Raw genomic sequence first — 18,460 nt, forward strand, 5'->3', positions numbered from 1 at the left:
GGAAAGGTCATTTGAAAACTTCACCACCACTGCGATGCAAGACATGAATGAATTCAAGGTAGCAAAGCTGTTACACTGTTTTAGCAGTAAAACCAAATAGAAGGCCAAACCTGTGTCCAGAACCTCCTGAGTTTTTTGTAACTTTTTCCTAACTCTAACCGAAGTGACTGCCATGAAAAACATACCATTCACTACCATCACTCCCTACCTCTCATCACAGATGCATCCCTGTGCCACTAAATGAATGACTACAAGACACTATCTTCAACAGTTCTTCTTGGAACCACTCACCTTCTGTGGATTCAGAACTTTAATGACCTGTGTGATGGTCCCAGAGTTAAATGCAGGGATGACACTGCTGCTGGGAGACAGAAGCTGCAGCTGGAATGTCTGAAAACAGGGCAAAAAGAAAAAAATTTGATGTGTAAGCAAGTACGAAGTGACTTGTTTGCACTGAAAGAAAGCAAGGGACATTAAAAGTTTGGTTTCTGGCCCTTAAAAATCAGTTCTTGAATTCCCTATCTTGTTGTTCCCTAAGAACAACACATTCACTGGCCCATCTGCTTTCTATGCAAGTAGGATCCAGGAAACACAAATCATAGGAGGTAAGGGCTTACTGCAGTGTACCAAGATCAGCAGAGATGCTTTCTTTCATGCGTTGCACTCACAGGAACAGTCACCCGTAACTCCTGCTGAACAGTCACCCGTAACTTCAGGAGGCCTGTTCTTTCCCTAATTCCTTCCTATGGTAGGTGTAAAAGCTACCTGAATGCAAGTTAGAGGAATACTAATTCCTAGAAGTGAACGTACTTTCTTAAATTTCGAGAGCATTCCAGTCACATGCTGCTTCAATAGTCTGCTCTGCTATAAACTAGGCAATATGTCTCCCACCTTTTGTGCTGCAGCTGAGTGCAAAGGGAAACAATTAATTTCTTTAAATGAGGACTGCCAATAATCACCATATTGCGACTCATTTAAACTTTTGTAAGCAACTAATGCCTTCAAAAGATTTTTTCTTTCATGTATTCATAGCTCCAAAGAACATGATATATTTTATTAGAAATTAGGAATAAAGGGTATGATTAGTGTCTCCAAAATACTGGTTTTGACCCAAATGGTTTTTTTGCTTGAGGTTTAGCAATTTTTCTAGAAAGTGGTGATTTCAAAACATGATTTTGTCCAAGCAGAAGTGGTCCAATTTGACTGGAATCTGTGTTCTATTGCATTTACAACACATACTTTCAGACTGGCAAGAGATGACCCAACTGGGCACTAAAAGATCCTTGTAACAGTTCTCAGCCTTGCTGACCTTGCAAATTCCTACCTACATGAAAGCACCAATCAGGAAGTGTTTGCAACTGGCCTTCAACTTCTCACTGTAGTTGCCCTAAGTGGCTCTACCTTTGGTACTGCAGCTTGGAAAACAAAATCTGTCATATCCAGCTCTGTGCTGTTGGAGGCCTGTATCGTGATTACAGTGACACTAGGGTTGGTGTTCGACCTCTCAAAGGTGAAGTCAATCTTCAGCCCATTCTTGTTGTATGCAGTAATGGAGGGGATTCCTGTAGGAAACAAAAAAGCAGCAGACCTACAGAATCTGGAGATCACTCTCAACATCGTAGTATACATTTATTTTACCCCAGACTCTTCTGAAAATTAAACACACCCCGTTGTGCTCAAGTATCTATGCCACACTTTCAAATTGCCTCCTTTTTTTTTTTTTTTCTTTCCTTTACTATTCCTTGTTTCCCCTTCTAGCTGGGCGTTGGGGCACTTTAGGCAAAGGATTTACATGTCCCTAACCTGCAGCAATATCATTGAAGAGAGGCTGAGATGTAAGTCCATCGAGCAGGAACGGAGGCTGTGCTATCTGGGGTGCAGGGGCAGATACTGGAGAACCTACAAGAAATGTTGAAGGATTAATACTTTGCTGTCAGGAATGAAGAGTAATTACTCCTTTGCCAAAGACTGACTGCTGCACATTGTATTTCTTTACACGAAGCTCTATAAAACACCTGTGTTGTCATCCTCCCCTTCTTTGCTTTCAAGAACTGGCTCCTCTTTTACTAGCAAGCATTCAAATGGAATTGATTCCTCACATCTCACAGTCCTCTCTGGAAAGGCTCACAGCATTCCCAGACTCAGGTGTGAAAATGCTCAAGTCTCACCAGCTAATCATACAGAATCAACCTGTGACTTCATTCCCTGACTCCCACCTGTATGCTAATATGAATCTTGCTAAGAGTAAGTGTAAAAACTAGGACTTAAAAGACAATGAAGAAGTAGCCCACCCTCATCCCATCCCAGGGATGGGAATGTAGACTTGTAAGAAATGCAGCCTGCTCACCTGTTAGGTTGAGGTCTCCCAGGAGGTCAAGTAGCTCCCCACCAGCAGAGGCTGGCTTGCTTGTAGGTGCAGTGGGAATTACAGGTGTTATATCACTTCCCCCCAACAAGTCCAATAAATCATTTGCCTAATGAGAGAGTGGATGTAAAACTTACATATATTCAACTTTCTGCTACTTTCCCTTGCAAATGCAGTGTGTTCTATTTGTTCTCAAACTGAAGACCACCAGAGTTAATGGCCAGTTAGAGGGGTTCTTAGTTTCACTGCGATCCCATGCCCCACAAGCAATCTAGTTTTCATGCTTGAGGGACCAAAGAGATAGGGAAGGACTGAGTTCATGCACACTAAAGACAGGTTGGGGTATCACAGAATATTCTGAGTTGGAAGGGACCCACAAAAATTACTGAGTCCAACTCTAAAGTGAATAGCCCATATCAAATGCATGACCTTGGCATTAATAGCACCATAACCAACTGAGATAATCCCACCCTGCTCCTGAGTAATGAGTATTTTGGACCAAACCACTACAACACTAGAGCCACCAGAGCAGAGCAATGATACAATCATCACCAGTCAGAAACAGCAAAGAAGCAGAGAGGGCAAGGGAGATGGTCTCAGCTTTCTGTTGGCACTGGCTGGAATGTGGTCTGACAGACAGTGGAAATTTATCCTGGGTCAGTTTCTGTTACCTGGTTAGCAGGTTGCAATCCAGAGGGTGGAGGTTTGGTTTCCAGTACTGCTGTCTCTGTCTCTCCATTGGTCTGTACAATCTCAGCAGGGCCATTTGTGGTGACTTTCTCCATTACTGGCATTCTCTCAAGCAGTGCTGGCCTGAAAGAAGCTGACATAGTTACACTGTGCCATCTTCCTGGATCCCAATCCAAATACTTAGACATTCAAGAGCTGATATATACATGACAACCTGCCTTTTCCCTTGAGCTCCTATGCAGGGGAACTGTAAGACTGCATGACAGTTTGAGGTGGTCAGAAGCAATCCCTGGCATTCTGTGCCAGTATAAACACACTAGTTGATAGCAAAAAGACAAACAAGCCCTCCTGTCTCCTGCTTCCCCCAGTACCTGACAAGCTCAGGCTCAAAGCAGGACAAAAGCTTTGGCAGAGAGTGTCTCTGATCACAGAACAGTATCACAGGATACATTAAGTCCTTAAAACACTCACTAATAACCCTGTAGAAGGGGAGGGACTCCAGATCCTTTGTAACCCTACCAGAAATCACCAAAGTTCTCACAGTAGAGTGTCACCCACAGGACATCAGAGCAGATAATGATCCTTTTCAAACACCAAAATTCTATCAGCACTTACCTCATGTGATCATATTTCTTGAAAAGTGCATTATATTCCACAGCTCTCTGCTGTAGCTCCACATCAATGCTGCTGCCATAGATGGAAACTACCTTCTTAATGCGACTGTTGGGGGGCAAGGGAAAACAAAACCACCATGAAACTAGCAGCAATAAGCAAGGGATTAGCACGTGTCATGCCCAAGATGCTACCTAGTCTCCGTTCAACAGGAGTCCCATGAAACCTGTGTAAAACAGCAGTCTGTGCAGTATCCATGTAACATCCATATATGAACTGTCCCTTCACAACAGCATCAGCAAGTGATTAATACACCACCTTAGGGTATAGCATAAAAAAGCTCAACTACCCACACTGAGAAGCCTCCAACAGGAAACAAGGCTATTTTTCTATCCATCATCCAAAAAAGGAACCAGAAAGAACAGTCCACTGAAAGTAAGGACTTCTCTTCCCCATAAGTAGTTTTCAAGAAACAGCAACATAGATTAAGTCCCCACACAGCACAGGGCATCCATAGAGAAAACAGTACCCCCAACAGACATCTTCCAGCCTGTGAGCAAAGGAGGACTGTAAAAGCCAACAAATAACAGGATGACTCTTGTCAACCACAGAAGCAGAACATGTTCAAGGAATACTCCTACTGAAGACAACTGATGTTGGTATATTTGCAACAAAGCCTTATGCAGTATACCACCAATGGGAACTCACTTGACAGTGCAGGTGAACCTTGTGGAGAGCTTCATGATGGCAGTGAGAGCATAGCCTCGTGTCACAGATGCAGACATATTTGATATCAGGACGCTTTCTAAAATATCAAGAACTTCATCCTCTGTTACCTGAAAAGGTACAGAGAGGTTAGGCTAAGACAGAGGGGAGCTTAGAGCAAGCCTTCCAGAGCACAAAAACCTGCCTCTTGCCTAATGGATGTGCCACGCCTCCTCTGCAACTCTGAGCCTGTAGCATTGTGTTCAGAGCATGTGAGACATGCATCCAGGTGGAGATCTCATGGTATGAGTTTTAAAATACAGTTCTGATCTGTTTCACACATTGAAGAGCAGGTTTATCACTGAAATACACTGCTAAGACCCCAGCAGATTTCTTCCAAGTCAGTTAGCACTGAAACCATACCACTCTGCCAGTTGTAGAAGCACTCCACACAGCCAGTGTTTACACAGTCCATGCCTGCAGCAGGGGAAGGAGATTCCTGTCCAGGGTCCACTACCATCATGGACATCAGTGCTAGGGAACTGCTGAAAGCACTCCCTTCACCTAGCCAGCATCAAGTGGGTCTAGCCTCAGCCAGGTGTACAGTTGCTGTTCTTTCCCAAGCTATACCTGTATTGGTTCCTCCTCTTCACACTGACCGGACACCAGAAGATCTCCATACTCTCCTATGCACCAGGAGGCAACTTGCACCAGGGGTTGCTGTTGGAAGAAAAACCAGAGAAGGCTCAGATATAAATGGCTGCCTGTATGATAAATGAAACCATCTCCTTTTCTAAGATCAAGCTTAGCCTTCCACAGCAGAAGAAAGAGGAATATCTGATTCGATCAAGAATTCCGTAAGAGAATTGGAGAACTAAAAAGAAGATGAACTTACAGAAGACATGCCTGCTCAGCAATCTCTCTCTTGGAGCCAGACACGGTGATGTTGGCTCACACTGAGATCTTAGTAAACATGTGTAATTATTGCAGTACAATAAAGAAACTGAAGCTGGCCACATTTGGTTTTACCTGGGAGTAATCTCCAAGGATGGCTTTGTAGAGTCTCTGCACAGTGTAGGCATGCATCTCCACACTATTAGTTATTAACTGGATCAGATTGGGAACAGCATCATCACGAACATAACTTCCTGCCTACAAGGACAATTGTTAGGTTTTACTAAGGACGTTCTTAAGTAACACTCAGCAGCTGTGACACCCTTCACAAAACCACCTAATGTGCATGGAAATAAAAATCAACTTTCTCATCCATGAGCACTTTATGGTTGATTTTAAGCAACCTCAAGGGGGCAGAAGTACAGGACAGCACATTTACCAACAAATAAAACTATACTCAGAAATCCACACTACAGATACCCCAAAACTGCAAGAGGATAGAAAGCAGAAATGAATACAACTTCATAAGTGGTTTATCTCGCAGACAAGAAAAGGCAATTACTTTACTGAAGAAAGTCATCTGAGAGCAATTCTCACAGCAAACTTTCCAATGGAAATTAATTCTCACTTCAGACGAATCTACTTCTCTCTGTTTCAGGGTGACAAAATGGCACCCCCAGGCAGACTTACCCCTTGATGAACTTCTCAAATTTGAACACTATACCGATAAATCTCTTCCCACTCCTTTGCCTGAGAGAACACACTGCCTACCCAAGTTATCAAGATCTCTTCCCTCAGTTGCCAAAACACTACTCCAGTTCCACCTCAGCTATGATGTTTATAGACAAATTCAAGTAGATAAAGAGCAATAATTAAACCCAAAGAAGGTGAACAAGAAGGCTGTTGATACAGTTTTATTAACAAGTTTTGATAAACTCAACTTGGAGTAATTCCAAGAAGCTCCTTCACCCCCTTTCTCTTTGCAAGTCACTTAAGGCTGCATTCACTCTCCTCTGAAAGCACTGTATATTGGAAACAGACAGTACAAGAGTTGTCTTTAGAAAGTGATGTGATTACTGCAGTAGACACACTGTTACACACTGTTACTCGTGTGTGCTTCTGAAATAGTACAGTTCTTCTAAAAAACCACTCAGTGATCCAAGGCAGCCAGTCAAAAACATGTAAACTCAGTAAATGTGACTATCATAAGTACACTTCCTCTCTGTATTTTAGCACTTGTTATCTGCCAGCCTTTAGAACCATCTTCAACTTGATGGTGAGTAACTTCCTACAGACAAGAAAATTTTATGTAGTCACACACAAGAGAGGCAATTTCACTTACCGTTGTTAGGACTCTCATAATTGTGTCTATGTGCCAGCGCTTGGAAGGAGCGTATCTGACAAAATTAAGAAAAGCAGTTAGAGCAATAACTGCCAGTCTTTAACACCAGCAAGAAACCCACCATCATCAGAACCTCCCCTTTCAGTTACTTCCTGACCCACTGGTTCATGAGGAGGGACACCAATACTGAGGGAGGGCTACAACTGACAAACCACACATAAATCAGTGAACAGAGAAGAAATGAATCAATGCATTCTCTCTTGGGAGCAAGCAGGGAGAGAAACAACACACAAGGTTGTTTACAATCCCAAGGATGTACCAAAAATTATTAGTAAGTAAAACAACTCCATACTTTTCAGCTGCAAGAAATATTCCAGATGCACAGTCTGCCTTGAACTCTGGTTCACAGGAATCTAGGAAATACAGTAACTCCTTCATCATTCCACGGACATTGTTCCCATTAACAAGAGCAAAACTCAGTTCCATTGCACGCCTAGGGCAAGAGACAGAAAACCAATCAAGTAACTTCACCTAGTGAAGGAAGAAAAAAACCCCCAAATCCAGCTACAAAAATGCAGTTACCTTTTAATTAAGAAGAGATCAATACTTACTAATCCTGTGAGAACAGCCCTCCACATTTAATGTGTCAGTATTTTCTTGTTCATAGGCAGACAATAAACATCCACCCCCCAAAAAATTAAGGGGGAGCGGGGCTATGGGGTGTTCTAGAAATATCTATCCATATGTTAAAGATAGCTTAAGGCTAGCAATATCTTTCAGCAACCAGAGTCCATCAGGATTAAAAGTCTGACTGCCCAAGTGTAATCGAATGCTGGTCATTTCTGACACAAAACTGTAACAACTAAACCATGCCACAACACGCTTTCTCCAGCTTGAGGGGTCCAGCACAGACCCGTTTCCAATTCCATATATTGGAGATTCAAACGCAGTGGAGATTTAAAATATTAACTGATAAGCTTTACTGTATCCTGTTGGATAAACTACGTAAGACTACTAGAACCCGAAGTTACCCTGGTGTTGTTTATTCCTCCTCATCACAGACATGCTGACACCAGAACTAGTCAGAGTACTAGCTCCTTGCCATTCCTTTTTGTGCACATTGAGAGCTCAGAGGCTACTCCCCGGCCCTTCTACTTGAAGCTTCTGTAGCTGATTCTAGCACACGTCTCTCGTTCTTCTGACATTTTTTGGATGAAGACTATCAACTTCAAACGTGATTGATTTCTGCACAACTCTGCAACAGCTTTTTACCCAACTAAAACCCAGGGACTGAGAAAATACAGAGGTATTCAGAATTAGGGTGGAGATACCAAACTGTTACCTTTTAACATTTAAATCTGTTTAGTTGATGACCTATACCATTATTAGAACTGTTTCCATCTCTCCAACTAGTTCCCAACTCCTTACACTTGACCCTACTGGGTTACAAGTTTTCCATGTTTATGTTTAAAATTTCAGTCATTTTATAGCAGATATATCAATACTGCAGCTGCACAGGAGAACACTGTAGTGTTAATACCAGGCATTTATCTCAGCGCCTATTGCTTACCTTCAGTCATATCACATGTTTCATTTCTGTCACAAAGCTCTTAATCATGTAGTTTGATCAAATGAAGCAGACAAAAAGACTTGAATTAAATGGCAAAGCCATTCTGAATTACACTACATGGACCAAAGACTAACTGCACCAGTTACAAGATAACGAGCAGAGGCCATGCTTCAGATAACCAAAACTAGGTATCATGTCTTTCCCTCAAGTCCTTGAAGCTTGCTACCTGGGACTCTGACATATATCCAGTCAATATAATGCTTCAATGAAGACAGTGCATTGTCAGCAGCACGAGTGTCAGCATGGCAACATCGTGCTCTGCTGATGGATCACTCAAAGGCTTCATCCTCCAACAGCACTCAGACATGAAGCTCAGTTGTTTGTAGCATACCCTTGTTTTCTTAGCAGGCACCAATAAAATGTTTTTGTTTCCTTCTACTCAAAACCTAGATGAGGCTTTGCTGTTCCACAACCTAGTCCCAGGCTGGCTCTGACACCAAACAGCAACAGCAGCCTGCCTTGTTTTGCATTTAAAATACAAATTTGTGGTTTGGGATAGATTGCAACTGTAAAAATAGATTACATGATACCCCTTACATAGCAGTTAAATATAAGCTTCAGAAGCAAGACAAATCCCATTTCTTTCCTATTTTGCACATATGAGTCTGAGTGGTGCTGTTAAAAAAAAAATCTAGATCTGATTCAAAGATGGGCATAAGTTTGAAGAATGCCTATCAGAACAAGGATCTGTAGTGTATCTAATCAGTTTGAGTAGATGGAAAAAAGAGGTTGAACAATTCGGAAGGTATATTCATGTGATGAGTGCTCAATGAAATTCTGGCCGGTAGCAGAGAGATTTTACGAAACGCAACAGGAAAAAGGCTGCTGTCCCCATCACTGCATGCTGTTATGCTGCACTGAGCTCAGACCTTTCCTTGTAACCCAGTTACAGAAAGAATAATGTTGAGGAGGAGAGTTCTGAAAAAAAGAACAAGGAATCAACAGGCTGAAAGACTCAGTTTAGAACAGCAGCTTTCCATATTGGCTGGGCAAAAGTGAGACAGAACAGTTCAAGAATTTCCGTGAGTGACAGAAACAGGAGAAAGTTACTATCATGAGTAAAAGGAACATAACTGAAGTAATGAGAAGAAACTGGAAGAAATTAAGACTGAGTAAAAGACAAAAAGTATTTCTGTAGTGAGAAATAAGGTTGCAAGCTTTCCCATAGCCCAGAGAAGCAGCAACACACCACTATTAAATGACAAATGAACACCAAGAATGATAAAAGGATGGGGTTTGTAAACAAATTGTTCGAGCAATCAAGTCTGAATTCTACCACTCCCTAATACATCTAAGAATACATTATTTGGATGACTTAACACTGCTTCAAGACAACATGGCACTGCCTGTTCATCTGGGAAAGGAAAACAATGTGGAGCACATCAGAGTACGTTTGACCACAATCATTGGGCACAGCAGCTTTCCATCTCACTGAGAGCACACAAATCTAATCTCCACTGATATTGCACTTCGGAAAAATTCAGGCAAACAATTTATTTTTTCCCCATGAAATGTAACAGCAGTTTTTCCAAGAAGGTGGGTGCACATCTCCATTATCTTGTTTGAATTATGAACCATATTATACCTTCACAGCAGTCTCACAGCTCCCCAGGATTATTGTCATTTTCCCCTATGCTCTGCTCACCTTCCACAGACTGTCAACCTCAAGAGTCTATTTCACTGATAATTTGATTACCTTTTAATGGAGACATCCAGATCCTTCAGGCAGTCCACAATGGTGCTTCGGTGCCGCTGTACTGCATTATGGTCTGTCTGCACAGTTTTCAACAATGACGTCAAAGCTACATATCTGTGATAAGGGCATACGGTAATCAGTAGCTGACTGTAGCCATTTAATTTCTATGCACAGACACTGTCCCATTGGCCCAAATCTAGTCTTATTTTGCAACAGAATAGGATTCTCTTGTACTCGGTAACGAATGGAAATCCTACAGGGGACTGCCTGGCCTATCTTCACAGGCGAGTTACCACACTAAACTGCAACACGCCTAACAACACACTGCTGCCCAGACAAGCACCTGTCCCAAGCACCTCTGCAGATCTTATACTCAAACTAGCGTGAGTCGCAATTTCCAAGGCTAGAGTCTGCAACCCATATCCTGATTTGCTATCCAATTGCCTAGAGATGGTATTCAATTCTAGCAGTCTCAGCAATTCCACATCCTGATTAACAGTGACCAGAGCACAACTAAATTCTTTTGTTGCCACCAGCACACAATCAGAAAAATCAGTCTTTGCCTAATTTATCAGCTCTCCAATGCCAACTCTGATTTGAAAAGCACCACAGACCACTTGGGACAACACAGGAAAAAACATGGACCTGATTAAAAAAAAAAAATCACACGTTGAGAAATAGATCATACATTCAAACTTACCAACTAAGAAGGGCAGGGCCACAGCTACGATTTGCACAGAGAAAAAAACACACCAAGAAAGAAGCAAGCTCAACAGCCACACTAACCCCAAGAGCAGCGATCCCAACATGGTCTCACGGAAGGGTTTACTTCAGCATCACGTTTGTGCAACTGCTTCTCACACGTTTTAAACTGGGTGTTATCAAAATACACTTTGTACCACTTACCTAATATTTTTGTCGTTGTTTAATAAGAAACGGCCTAGGATGTTAATGGCTAAGACCTGCAGAAAAAGTTAGGGAAGATCAGTGATCTAAAAGGACTGCTGGTCATCTTCATCATTTCATGACAACTTCAAAGGCAACACGTCAAAACTAGCATTGCGGTCTTTCTTAGCCAAAAAGAACTCTAGAAGCTGCTTAAGTGGAGGAAAAGCTAAGAGACACATCGCAGGCTCTCACTCGCACTCAGGACATGCACTCTGCAGGAAATTCTGCCTTTTAATTTTTGTTATTTTGAAAAACCCAAACATCCTCCCTCCCCCGAAACGAGTGCCCTTTCTGAAAAGGCTACAGTCTTATCTAGAGTCAGCTGCAGAGATGTATTTTGGTGAAACAACCTTGCTTTATGTCTTCCACACAAATTACTCTAATACAATCTCCTAGGAAAAAAAAAGGCCATAGTAAAGGCAACTTACTCTCAGACCACTCTCAGATTTTATGTCCATAATAGTCAGCACAGTTTCATACAGAATGGCATTTCCCACATTTTTACTTGTTTCTGTATTAGTGGCAACCTGGAGAAAGGAAACAAAATAACTCCAACGAATTCAAAACAGATCCCCTTTGTGCTGCTCTGCAGAACAGGCAGTGAAAGTAACCAACCCCTACAAAACAGCACACTTGTGAACATGCATCTCTTTCAATAAAATTTCACTCATCATGGCAAGCAGCTGTATCCTCACCAGTGCTGCTAAACCCAAATTACTAAGAAACTAAGAGAAAGTTTAAACCACTCATCAACCTTGCAGACCTCACCTGTGCAAGTATATCATTCATTGCTTCACTAGAATCATCATCATTTCTCCCTAAAATTCTTAGTAACCGCAGGATCCGTACCTATTTGATAAAATAAAGCAAAGAAAAGCTTGGATGGCAGTGTTTGACATGGGGTCATAGTGGCAAGAAAGCAAAACAAGCTGCTGATTTCCATTCTTAAGCAAAATGCTTATCCCGGGTAAGAACGTTATCTACAAAAACAGGCTTTTGCTGTGCTTATTTTCTTCCCACGAGCCAGAACTGTTCAGAGTCCCCTCACTACCAGGCACAGCCTTTCAAAACCAATATGTGCTGCTTCTCTCTTTTGTCACATAATGTGATAAGGCACTACAACTGCTGGTTAAACTAAGATTGGTGTCTTTCACTAGGGCAGATGAACAGCATTTGCACAATCAGCTCCAAGGAAGACAAAAAAAAAATCTTAAAATCAACACAGGTGTGGAGGCAACCACCTCATCACACCTAAGGCTCAAAACACAGTCCTAGAACTAAAGCTATCAGTCACTGTTTGCATCAGTTCTTACCTGCAAAAAGGGGTCACTGATCCCAGACACATCATGCTCTGGTGAATATCCAGACATGATAAGGTTCTTCAGAATACGAACTAATTGGGGAACAAGCTGCGAAGAAGAGAGTTGTCCTATTAGGGTACTGTTGTTTCCCTGCCCCCAGCTTTGAAGCACAGGTCCAAGAACAAATCTTGTATTTGAAAGCAAGTCAGTCTCTGGATTCTTCCACAAAGTTCAACCTGCACACCTAGGGCTGATGCTGTATGAATACCTACAGCTTGGCTAAGACATAACTAGAAACAGTTAAGCTGGGACCAGAGCACCATATTGTATCTTTAAAGTAGTAAATCTACATTTGTGGTACAGTGCAAGAAGAAAACCAGCCTAGTCTCCCTGCCATCTCCTTTTGTTCCTAACTTTGCCCTTCAGGAATTACACACTCCTCTGAAAACGTGCATTTCATAAAACACACAAACAAAATGAACCCTGAATTTCCTGTATCTGCCTTAAAGGGGAAACCAAAGGGCGCTGCAACATCTTCCCTCCAAATACAGTAACAGACAAGTGGAGCATTCCTGGAACCCTTATTCACATTTTCTTTGCCTTCCAACATGCAAGGGTCATCAGGACTGAGGACAGAACAAAGGGAAACATTACAGCCGTGGAGACTGGTTGAAGGCCACACCCCCTCCATCTTCTGGAGTACAAATTACACCGATTAAGAATACCAGCACTGCTGTTGGATTGGGTAGCTCTTTGCAGCACAGAAAGTCTTTACAGCCTCTTACAGGCAATTAAATAACTCTGTCCTGCTCCTTTTGGGAATCACCCAAAGTTGCCCCATGATTCAGACAAAATACAAAGCCCAGTTTGTGGTAAAAAGAAAGCCGAGGGCTACAGCTTGCACAGGCATGAAAAGCCAAAAAAAAAAAAAAGCAAAAAGCAAAAACAAAACAAAACAAAAACCCCAAAACAAACAAACAAAAAACCAAAGAAAACCCCAAACCAACAAATAAAAACAACAACAAAAAATCCATATTCCTCAAACGAGGGAAAGCTTGAGGAAAGCAGGCTGATGTTCACAGAAGGCCACAACTGAGATTCAGGGCGACCATGAATGTAGAGGTTTAGTGACAAGACCAGCACACAAAGACCATTAGACAAGTACAAATGATCTAAGCATGTGGCATCAATCACAACTGTGTCATTAAGAGGCACTGCCTCACAAGAGACAAACATCTACAGATTCAAGGCAAACATGCATCATCTCGAAGAATTAATTCTTACCTTTTCATTCTAACTCAGCAGGATTCCAAACAGACAAAAGGGACAAAACAGACGAAGCAAGCATTAGGGACAGGTCAATGTTATACCATTCACAGCATAACAACTACAAGAAATAGCTAGAAAGAATGCAGCTACTAACTAAATTTTGTGGACTCAGCTCTCCTCTGTTTTCCCACAACTATCACATCAACTGAGCAATGAGTAGCAGGGATGGTACCTGCAAAATGAACCTCATCCGACTTTTTTTCCTGCTTTGACATTTACAATCAAGGCAAGGGAAGATGCATGCCAAAATGCAAAGATGCACCAAAGGATGTACAGTTTTAAATCCCTAATGATGTAGACAAGTCAAGGAAGAAAGTAAACTGGGCATGCAAATAAGCCAACACCTTTAAGACTTTTCAGAGAAGCAAATGGAGCTTTCTGTTCTACCAGCTTTGTTCAATTTCTCCTTCTTTGACCAAGAATTTCAAATTACAATCAAGGCAATTTTCAGATGCTCTTCTATCAGTAGTGTTTCACACAGCAATAATACTCTCACCAAATTATAGCAAACAGCATAAGGAAGTCAGGAGGGCGATAGGAAGCAACACTCCTAACCAGAGGAGGAAGAGTGACATCGACTCTCAAACCCTTAAGTTAAAATGGAAAATTGTGTAGCACAGCATGCACCAGGCATGAGGTATCTGTACAACCAGAACTTAGGTGGGTGTTTTTGAACTGAGTGTATACAACTGTGTGGCTGTGGTTAAGGCATTCAGGTGTTGGTATAAGTTCCAGTTTTTCATCTTTGTCTCTATGTTTATTTCATTTGTGATTCTGGTGTCACTATGCAATTAGATACAAGGAGAGGGGAAAAACCTAAGGGACCATCAAAGACAACTTTACAGCAAATCTAACTCTAGGGCGAGTTTTATACTGTACAATCCTAAGACTGATGTTTTGTAACTTAACCACTTACTGAAGGGGATTAGGCCTAGATACACACAAAATACCCACATTTAATGACTTAAAAAAAAAATTTAGCAAACAGACAGTATCATTAAATTCTTCACCCAAACAATTGTAAGCGTTTTACTAGAAGGCCATGAATATTAACTCTGCAATATTACCAGTTCACACTTACCTTTCTAAAGTGTGCAAGCATGTCTGGGCTTCTCTCACACATCTCTGTGAGGAGGACAACTGATGTGTGGAGAACACCTAAAGGTGAGGGAGTGGGAAAAGAAAAATGTATCTCCATTTAACACCATTCCACTGGCTCCAGACACTTGATAAAGATCACAAAAACAACAGGAAGTCATTAAAAAATATTCTTGAATTCAACATATTGCATCTACCACTGCAAGTATTTGTGCTTGCAGCTGTGTCCAAGTGAAAGCAGATAGCAATGTGCTCATGTCAAAGCTGCAACTAAAGGCCAAAGGAGGAGAGAAACTGGATCTGGTCTGCCGAAACTCGCATACTAAACGTACATTAATGGTCATAGTTGGGCTACTGACCTCAAAGGTCTCTTCTAAATCCAACCATTCTGTGATTCTATACAAATGTAAGACTCCAGAAGGACAATATGTGTTAATTGCATTGTGGACGTTGAGTTCCTCACACTTCCTGATTTTCTCTTCTGATTTGGGTAGCCTAGCTGACCTTATGTCACCTTCCACAGAAGACCTCAGAACTCCATCTAAAGAAAGACTACACAGAAAAAGTACCTCCAAACCTAAACAGGCAGTGCCTTAGAGTCACTTTAGGCAGTGTATTGGATAAAAAATCAAGCTTTTCTATTTCACCCACTCTGAAGTGTATCAAAACGCAGTGAAAGCATTCCTTTTGTCACCTACACCATGTTAAAGTCCTGTTGACTAGCAGAGTCATACACATCCCTTCCTTCTAAATGACATATGCTTTCACTGCATAGAAATGGAAAGAAACAAATCATACAAATACACCTCTGAAATTCCCTCCAAACAAAAGGCTTAGGTAGCAAGTGCACTGTCCTCTAGAGAATGGCCTAGCCTTGCTAAGTACAGTCTTGGCTATTACCGTGGTTCTTCTCGTTCAGCAAGTTTTTGGTGGCCGGCAGGAACATCTCCATAAGTTCAGGCACCTTTCTGATGACATGAACAGCGCACAGTGCTGCCTGGATAGGAAAAACATTTCTATTAGTACACACTGCAATCACAACAATATCTGTTTTGGGAATATCGAGCACAGTCGTAACTATAAAAATCTTCATTATAAACAAAGGCCTGCGAAGTTTGTGGCACCTTTTTCCATCTCTCTATTACAAGTGTTACTGAACAGCATTCCAGAAGAGAGCTCAATAAAACTGGGGGAGCACTGAACTACAAACTAATACTCCCCCTAGCAATGGTTCATTTTTTACATTATTCACATAAGAAGCGCTATTATCTGCAACGCAACTCTGCCTTTAAGAGGGCTGCTTCAGCCTGTCTTCCTGTTGCTAGGAAGGGGATAATGCATTGGAAGCAAATAATTAAACTTACTGCCAAATTATGGGTTATTTACTTTCCCTTGAATAGCATCTCCTTCCCCACAAAAAAACTTCCTCCTGCAGATGATGGGTGCTATGAGAAATAAAACTATACTTACAGGGTTTTTTGAAAAAACACATGCCTATTTCTTCTAGGATGGAGAAGCTACAGGAGACACTATTCCTTGCACCTGCCTGAGAATCAAGTGCCTCTTTCCAGAACACAGCAAGACCTCTTAGCATTGCTTTCTCTCTAATCTCTCTCTAGATCCAGCACTAAACAAAGAAGTAACAATGCATCCCTTCCTAAATCTTCCTGCTACACACTCTCACCAAGACTTCTCAATAAATAAATCTAAAAGAATGAGGCTGATCACACTTTGCTGATCTATGGCACGTTTGCTGCAGAAAGGAGATAATTTGTGTTTGTCCATTTCTAGACCTCAACCCTTCAAGCTCTCATTCTACTGTCACCATCATTAACAGAAGACATCCAATAGGTTCAAATCTTCAGATACCAGCCTGCGCTGTTAATAATGAAAGTTTCTCTGGACTTATCTGAGAAGATAAATAAAACTGGTGATCAGAATTTTGAGGCTAGCGTCCATGAGGGGGCAAGTGTTCACCTTTCCACCAATAACCTTATGGGAGAGAGTACAAAAATAAAAGCAACTGCCTCACCAATTGGAGGCTTGTCTTTTAGAGGTTTACATACATTCCTGCTATCAACAGACAGGGAGTTTTGAGCTCTGTCTTGCACACTGGGAAAATATTCACCCAGTGTGATCTGAGTCATCTAGTATTCCAGATATTAGCAAGGTATTCAATCAATCTTGCCTTTTAATCCATAACAATATTCAAAAGTTTCCTGAAGTACCTTCTTCCTAAGATAGGAATTGGAAGTTTTGAGGAGCTTTTCCACCTCTCCTGCAAGGTCTCTGCACATTTCTGAGGAGCCCATGCAGCCAAGAGTACAAAGTGCCAGCCCCTGCACATACTGCGTGCTGTGATTAAGGTCACTGTAAAGGAAAACAACAAAAAAAGTCAATCAGCATGCACACAGAGAAACTGAACACACAAAAGAGGTCATCTATAGCTGGAGTCATCTAACCAGCTACATATGGCCCAAAAGAACTTCCTGGATTCAAGCTGTGTGGGAGCATGACTTGGGAGCAATACAAGCTTTGAGTGCATGTTCCACAGGGTTTGCTACTAATTCTACTTAGAATCCTCAATTTAAAAGATAAAATATTTGGTTCAACCATCAGGTTGACCTGTCAGGGTATCCAGAGATTGAGCTGAGAAGAGGGAAGACTATACAAAATTGCGTTAAAAATGGTTTTAGTTTTGGAACTTGCATGCAAAGTACAGACCTGCAGTGACACTGTGGGCTGTCCCAGTTTAAAGATGTTCTACAACAGGCTTTAGCTTCTGCATTTACAAACCAAACAGTATAGAAAAATCTGTGTAAAAGTATCCTCTATCCCGACCAAAACCCACGAACCCCACCACTCACACACCTCAAAAATAATCCATACAAGAATTCTGTTAAGCAATTTTTCCTATTCATATGCCTAAGGAAGTTGTGAAAAATGGTCAGTAAGAAGCTAAACCACCTAACAGGAGCTGCTATTCATGAGGCTAGCTACCAATGTCACACCAAGCACAAGACAACATAGCTTCTATATGGCAATCCCAACAGCCTTTAAAATTGACTTCTACACCACTTTTCCATCTGTGTTTGGTACTAAGGTCACCACAGCACCCAGGACTCAATGCTGAAGAAAGCAAAAAATACAGCTCCTGGTTTGGGAGGCAAAGGGAACTGAGGACTGCAAGATGGAAGAGCTGGGAAAAGGAGCGGTTCCTAACCAAACACGCACGAGGTGCAGAATGGAAAGACAGTACCCTGGTTGTTACATCAAGCAGTTATGGCAACATGCAGATGAAGGAACAGGTAGCACATGCTACTAAGTGGGTTGGCTTTTTGTTTCCTTCCTTTAACAATTTTTTGGCAGCTATATAAAGCTGTGCGTATCACAAGTACATGCTTCAAGAGGTTGCATTCCTTTTCGTCTCAAAAATCTGGGTCTTGCTATAAAACAGCGAAAAACAATGCCATAAATCAAATCCCTTAATGTCTAGATAAAAGCAAGACACAATGGCAGATATACAAGCCAAAGGAGAAAGCAATATACAGCTCAGGGAGATGGTGGGAAGCTGTCGACCACTTTTGCTCAGCTTCCGTCTGACCCATTTCCAGTTCATACTCACTACATCCTTACCAAATTCACTGCAGCATAAACAATCAAAAGAGGTGTTAACCTGCAGCCTGGTTCTAATGGAAGAACCTCACAGGTATGGCATTTCAATGAAAGATCTTTAGACAAAAATCTCATCTCCTCGAAACTAGGTCCAAAATTAGCAGATCCTCAGGTCCACAGTTTTGTCAAGTTTCTTTCAAAGCACTTTGAGGCCACAGTCTAATTGAAGATCAAT

At 41.6% G+C, this 18,460-nt stretch overlaps 1 protein-coding gene and 1 non-coding gene across 5 annotated transcripts in view; both read right to left on the bottom strand.

Moving 5' to 3' along the window:
- The window catches only part of AP1G1 (adaptor related protein complex 1 subunit gamma 1), a 38,296-nt gene that overhangs the window by 5,656 nt on the left and 14,180 nt on the right, over window positions 1–18,460 (bottom strand). For 2 of the 4 annotated variants that reach the window (XM_048316347.1, XM_048316348.1), the window contains exons 4-23: window positions 16,839–16,980; window positions 15,511–15,607; window positions 14,594–14,670; window positions 13,468–13,476; window positions 12,196–12,291; window positions 11,651–11,731; window positions 11,311–11,409; window positions 10,841–10,896; window positions 9,935–10,048; window positions 6,961–7,101; window positions 6,609–6,663; window positions 5,402–5,524; window positions 5,003–5,092; window positions 4,376–4,503; window positions 3,671–3,775; window positions 3,037–3,178; window positions 2,348–2,474; window positions 1,804–1,899; window positions 1,402–1,562; window positions 292–390 (exon numbers count right to left, since the gene is read on the bottom strand). In XM_048316347.1, coding sequence (XP_048172304.1) covers window positions 292–390; window positions 1,402–1,562; window positions 1,804–1,899; window positions 2,348–2,474; window positions 3,037–3,178; window positions 3,671–3,775; window positions 4,376–4,503; window positions 5,003–5,092; window positions 5,402–5,524; window positions 6,609–6,663; window positions 6,961–7,101; window positions 9,935–10,048; window positions 10,841–10,896; window positions 11,311–11,409; window positions 11,651–11,731; window positions 12,196–12,291; window positions 13,468–13,476; window positions 14,594–14,670; window positions 15,511–15,607; window positions 16,839–16,980 — 2,038 coding nt within the window. The remainder of the gene's footprint in view (window positions 1–291; window positions 391–1,401; window positions 1,563–1,803; window positions 1,900–2,347; window positions 2,475–3,036; window positions 3,179–3,670; window positions 3,776–4,375; window positions 4,504–5,002; window positions 5,093–5,401; window positions 5,525–6,608; window positions 6,664–6,960; window positions 7,102–9,934; window positions 10,049–10,840; window positions 10,897–11,310; window positions 11,410–11,650; window positions 11,732–12,195; window positions 12,292–13,467; window positions 13,477–14,593; window positions 14,671–15,510; window positions 15,608–16,838; window positions 16,981–18,460) is intronic. The other 2 variants (XM_048316351.1, XM_048316350.1) reach the window with 2 other exon arrangements.
- LOC125332373 lies at window positions 8,452–8,538 on the bottom strand. The gene has a single exon (XR_007206467.1). It is a non-coding gene; the product is annotated as a small nucleolar RNA SNORD71 (small nucleolar RNA).

This window comes from Corvus hawaiiensis, chromosome 12 (genome assembly GCF_020740725.1).
Source record: "Corvus hawaiiensis isolate bCorHaw1 chromosome 12, bCorHaw1.pri.cur, whole genome shotgun sequence".
In the NCBI taxonomy this organism is placed as follows: Eukaryota; Metazoa; Chordata; class Aves; order Passeriformes; family Corvidae; genus Corvus; species Corvus hawaiiensis.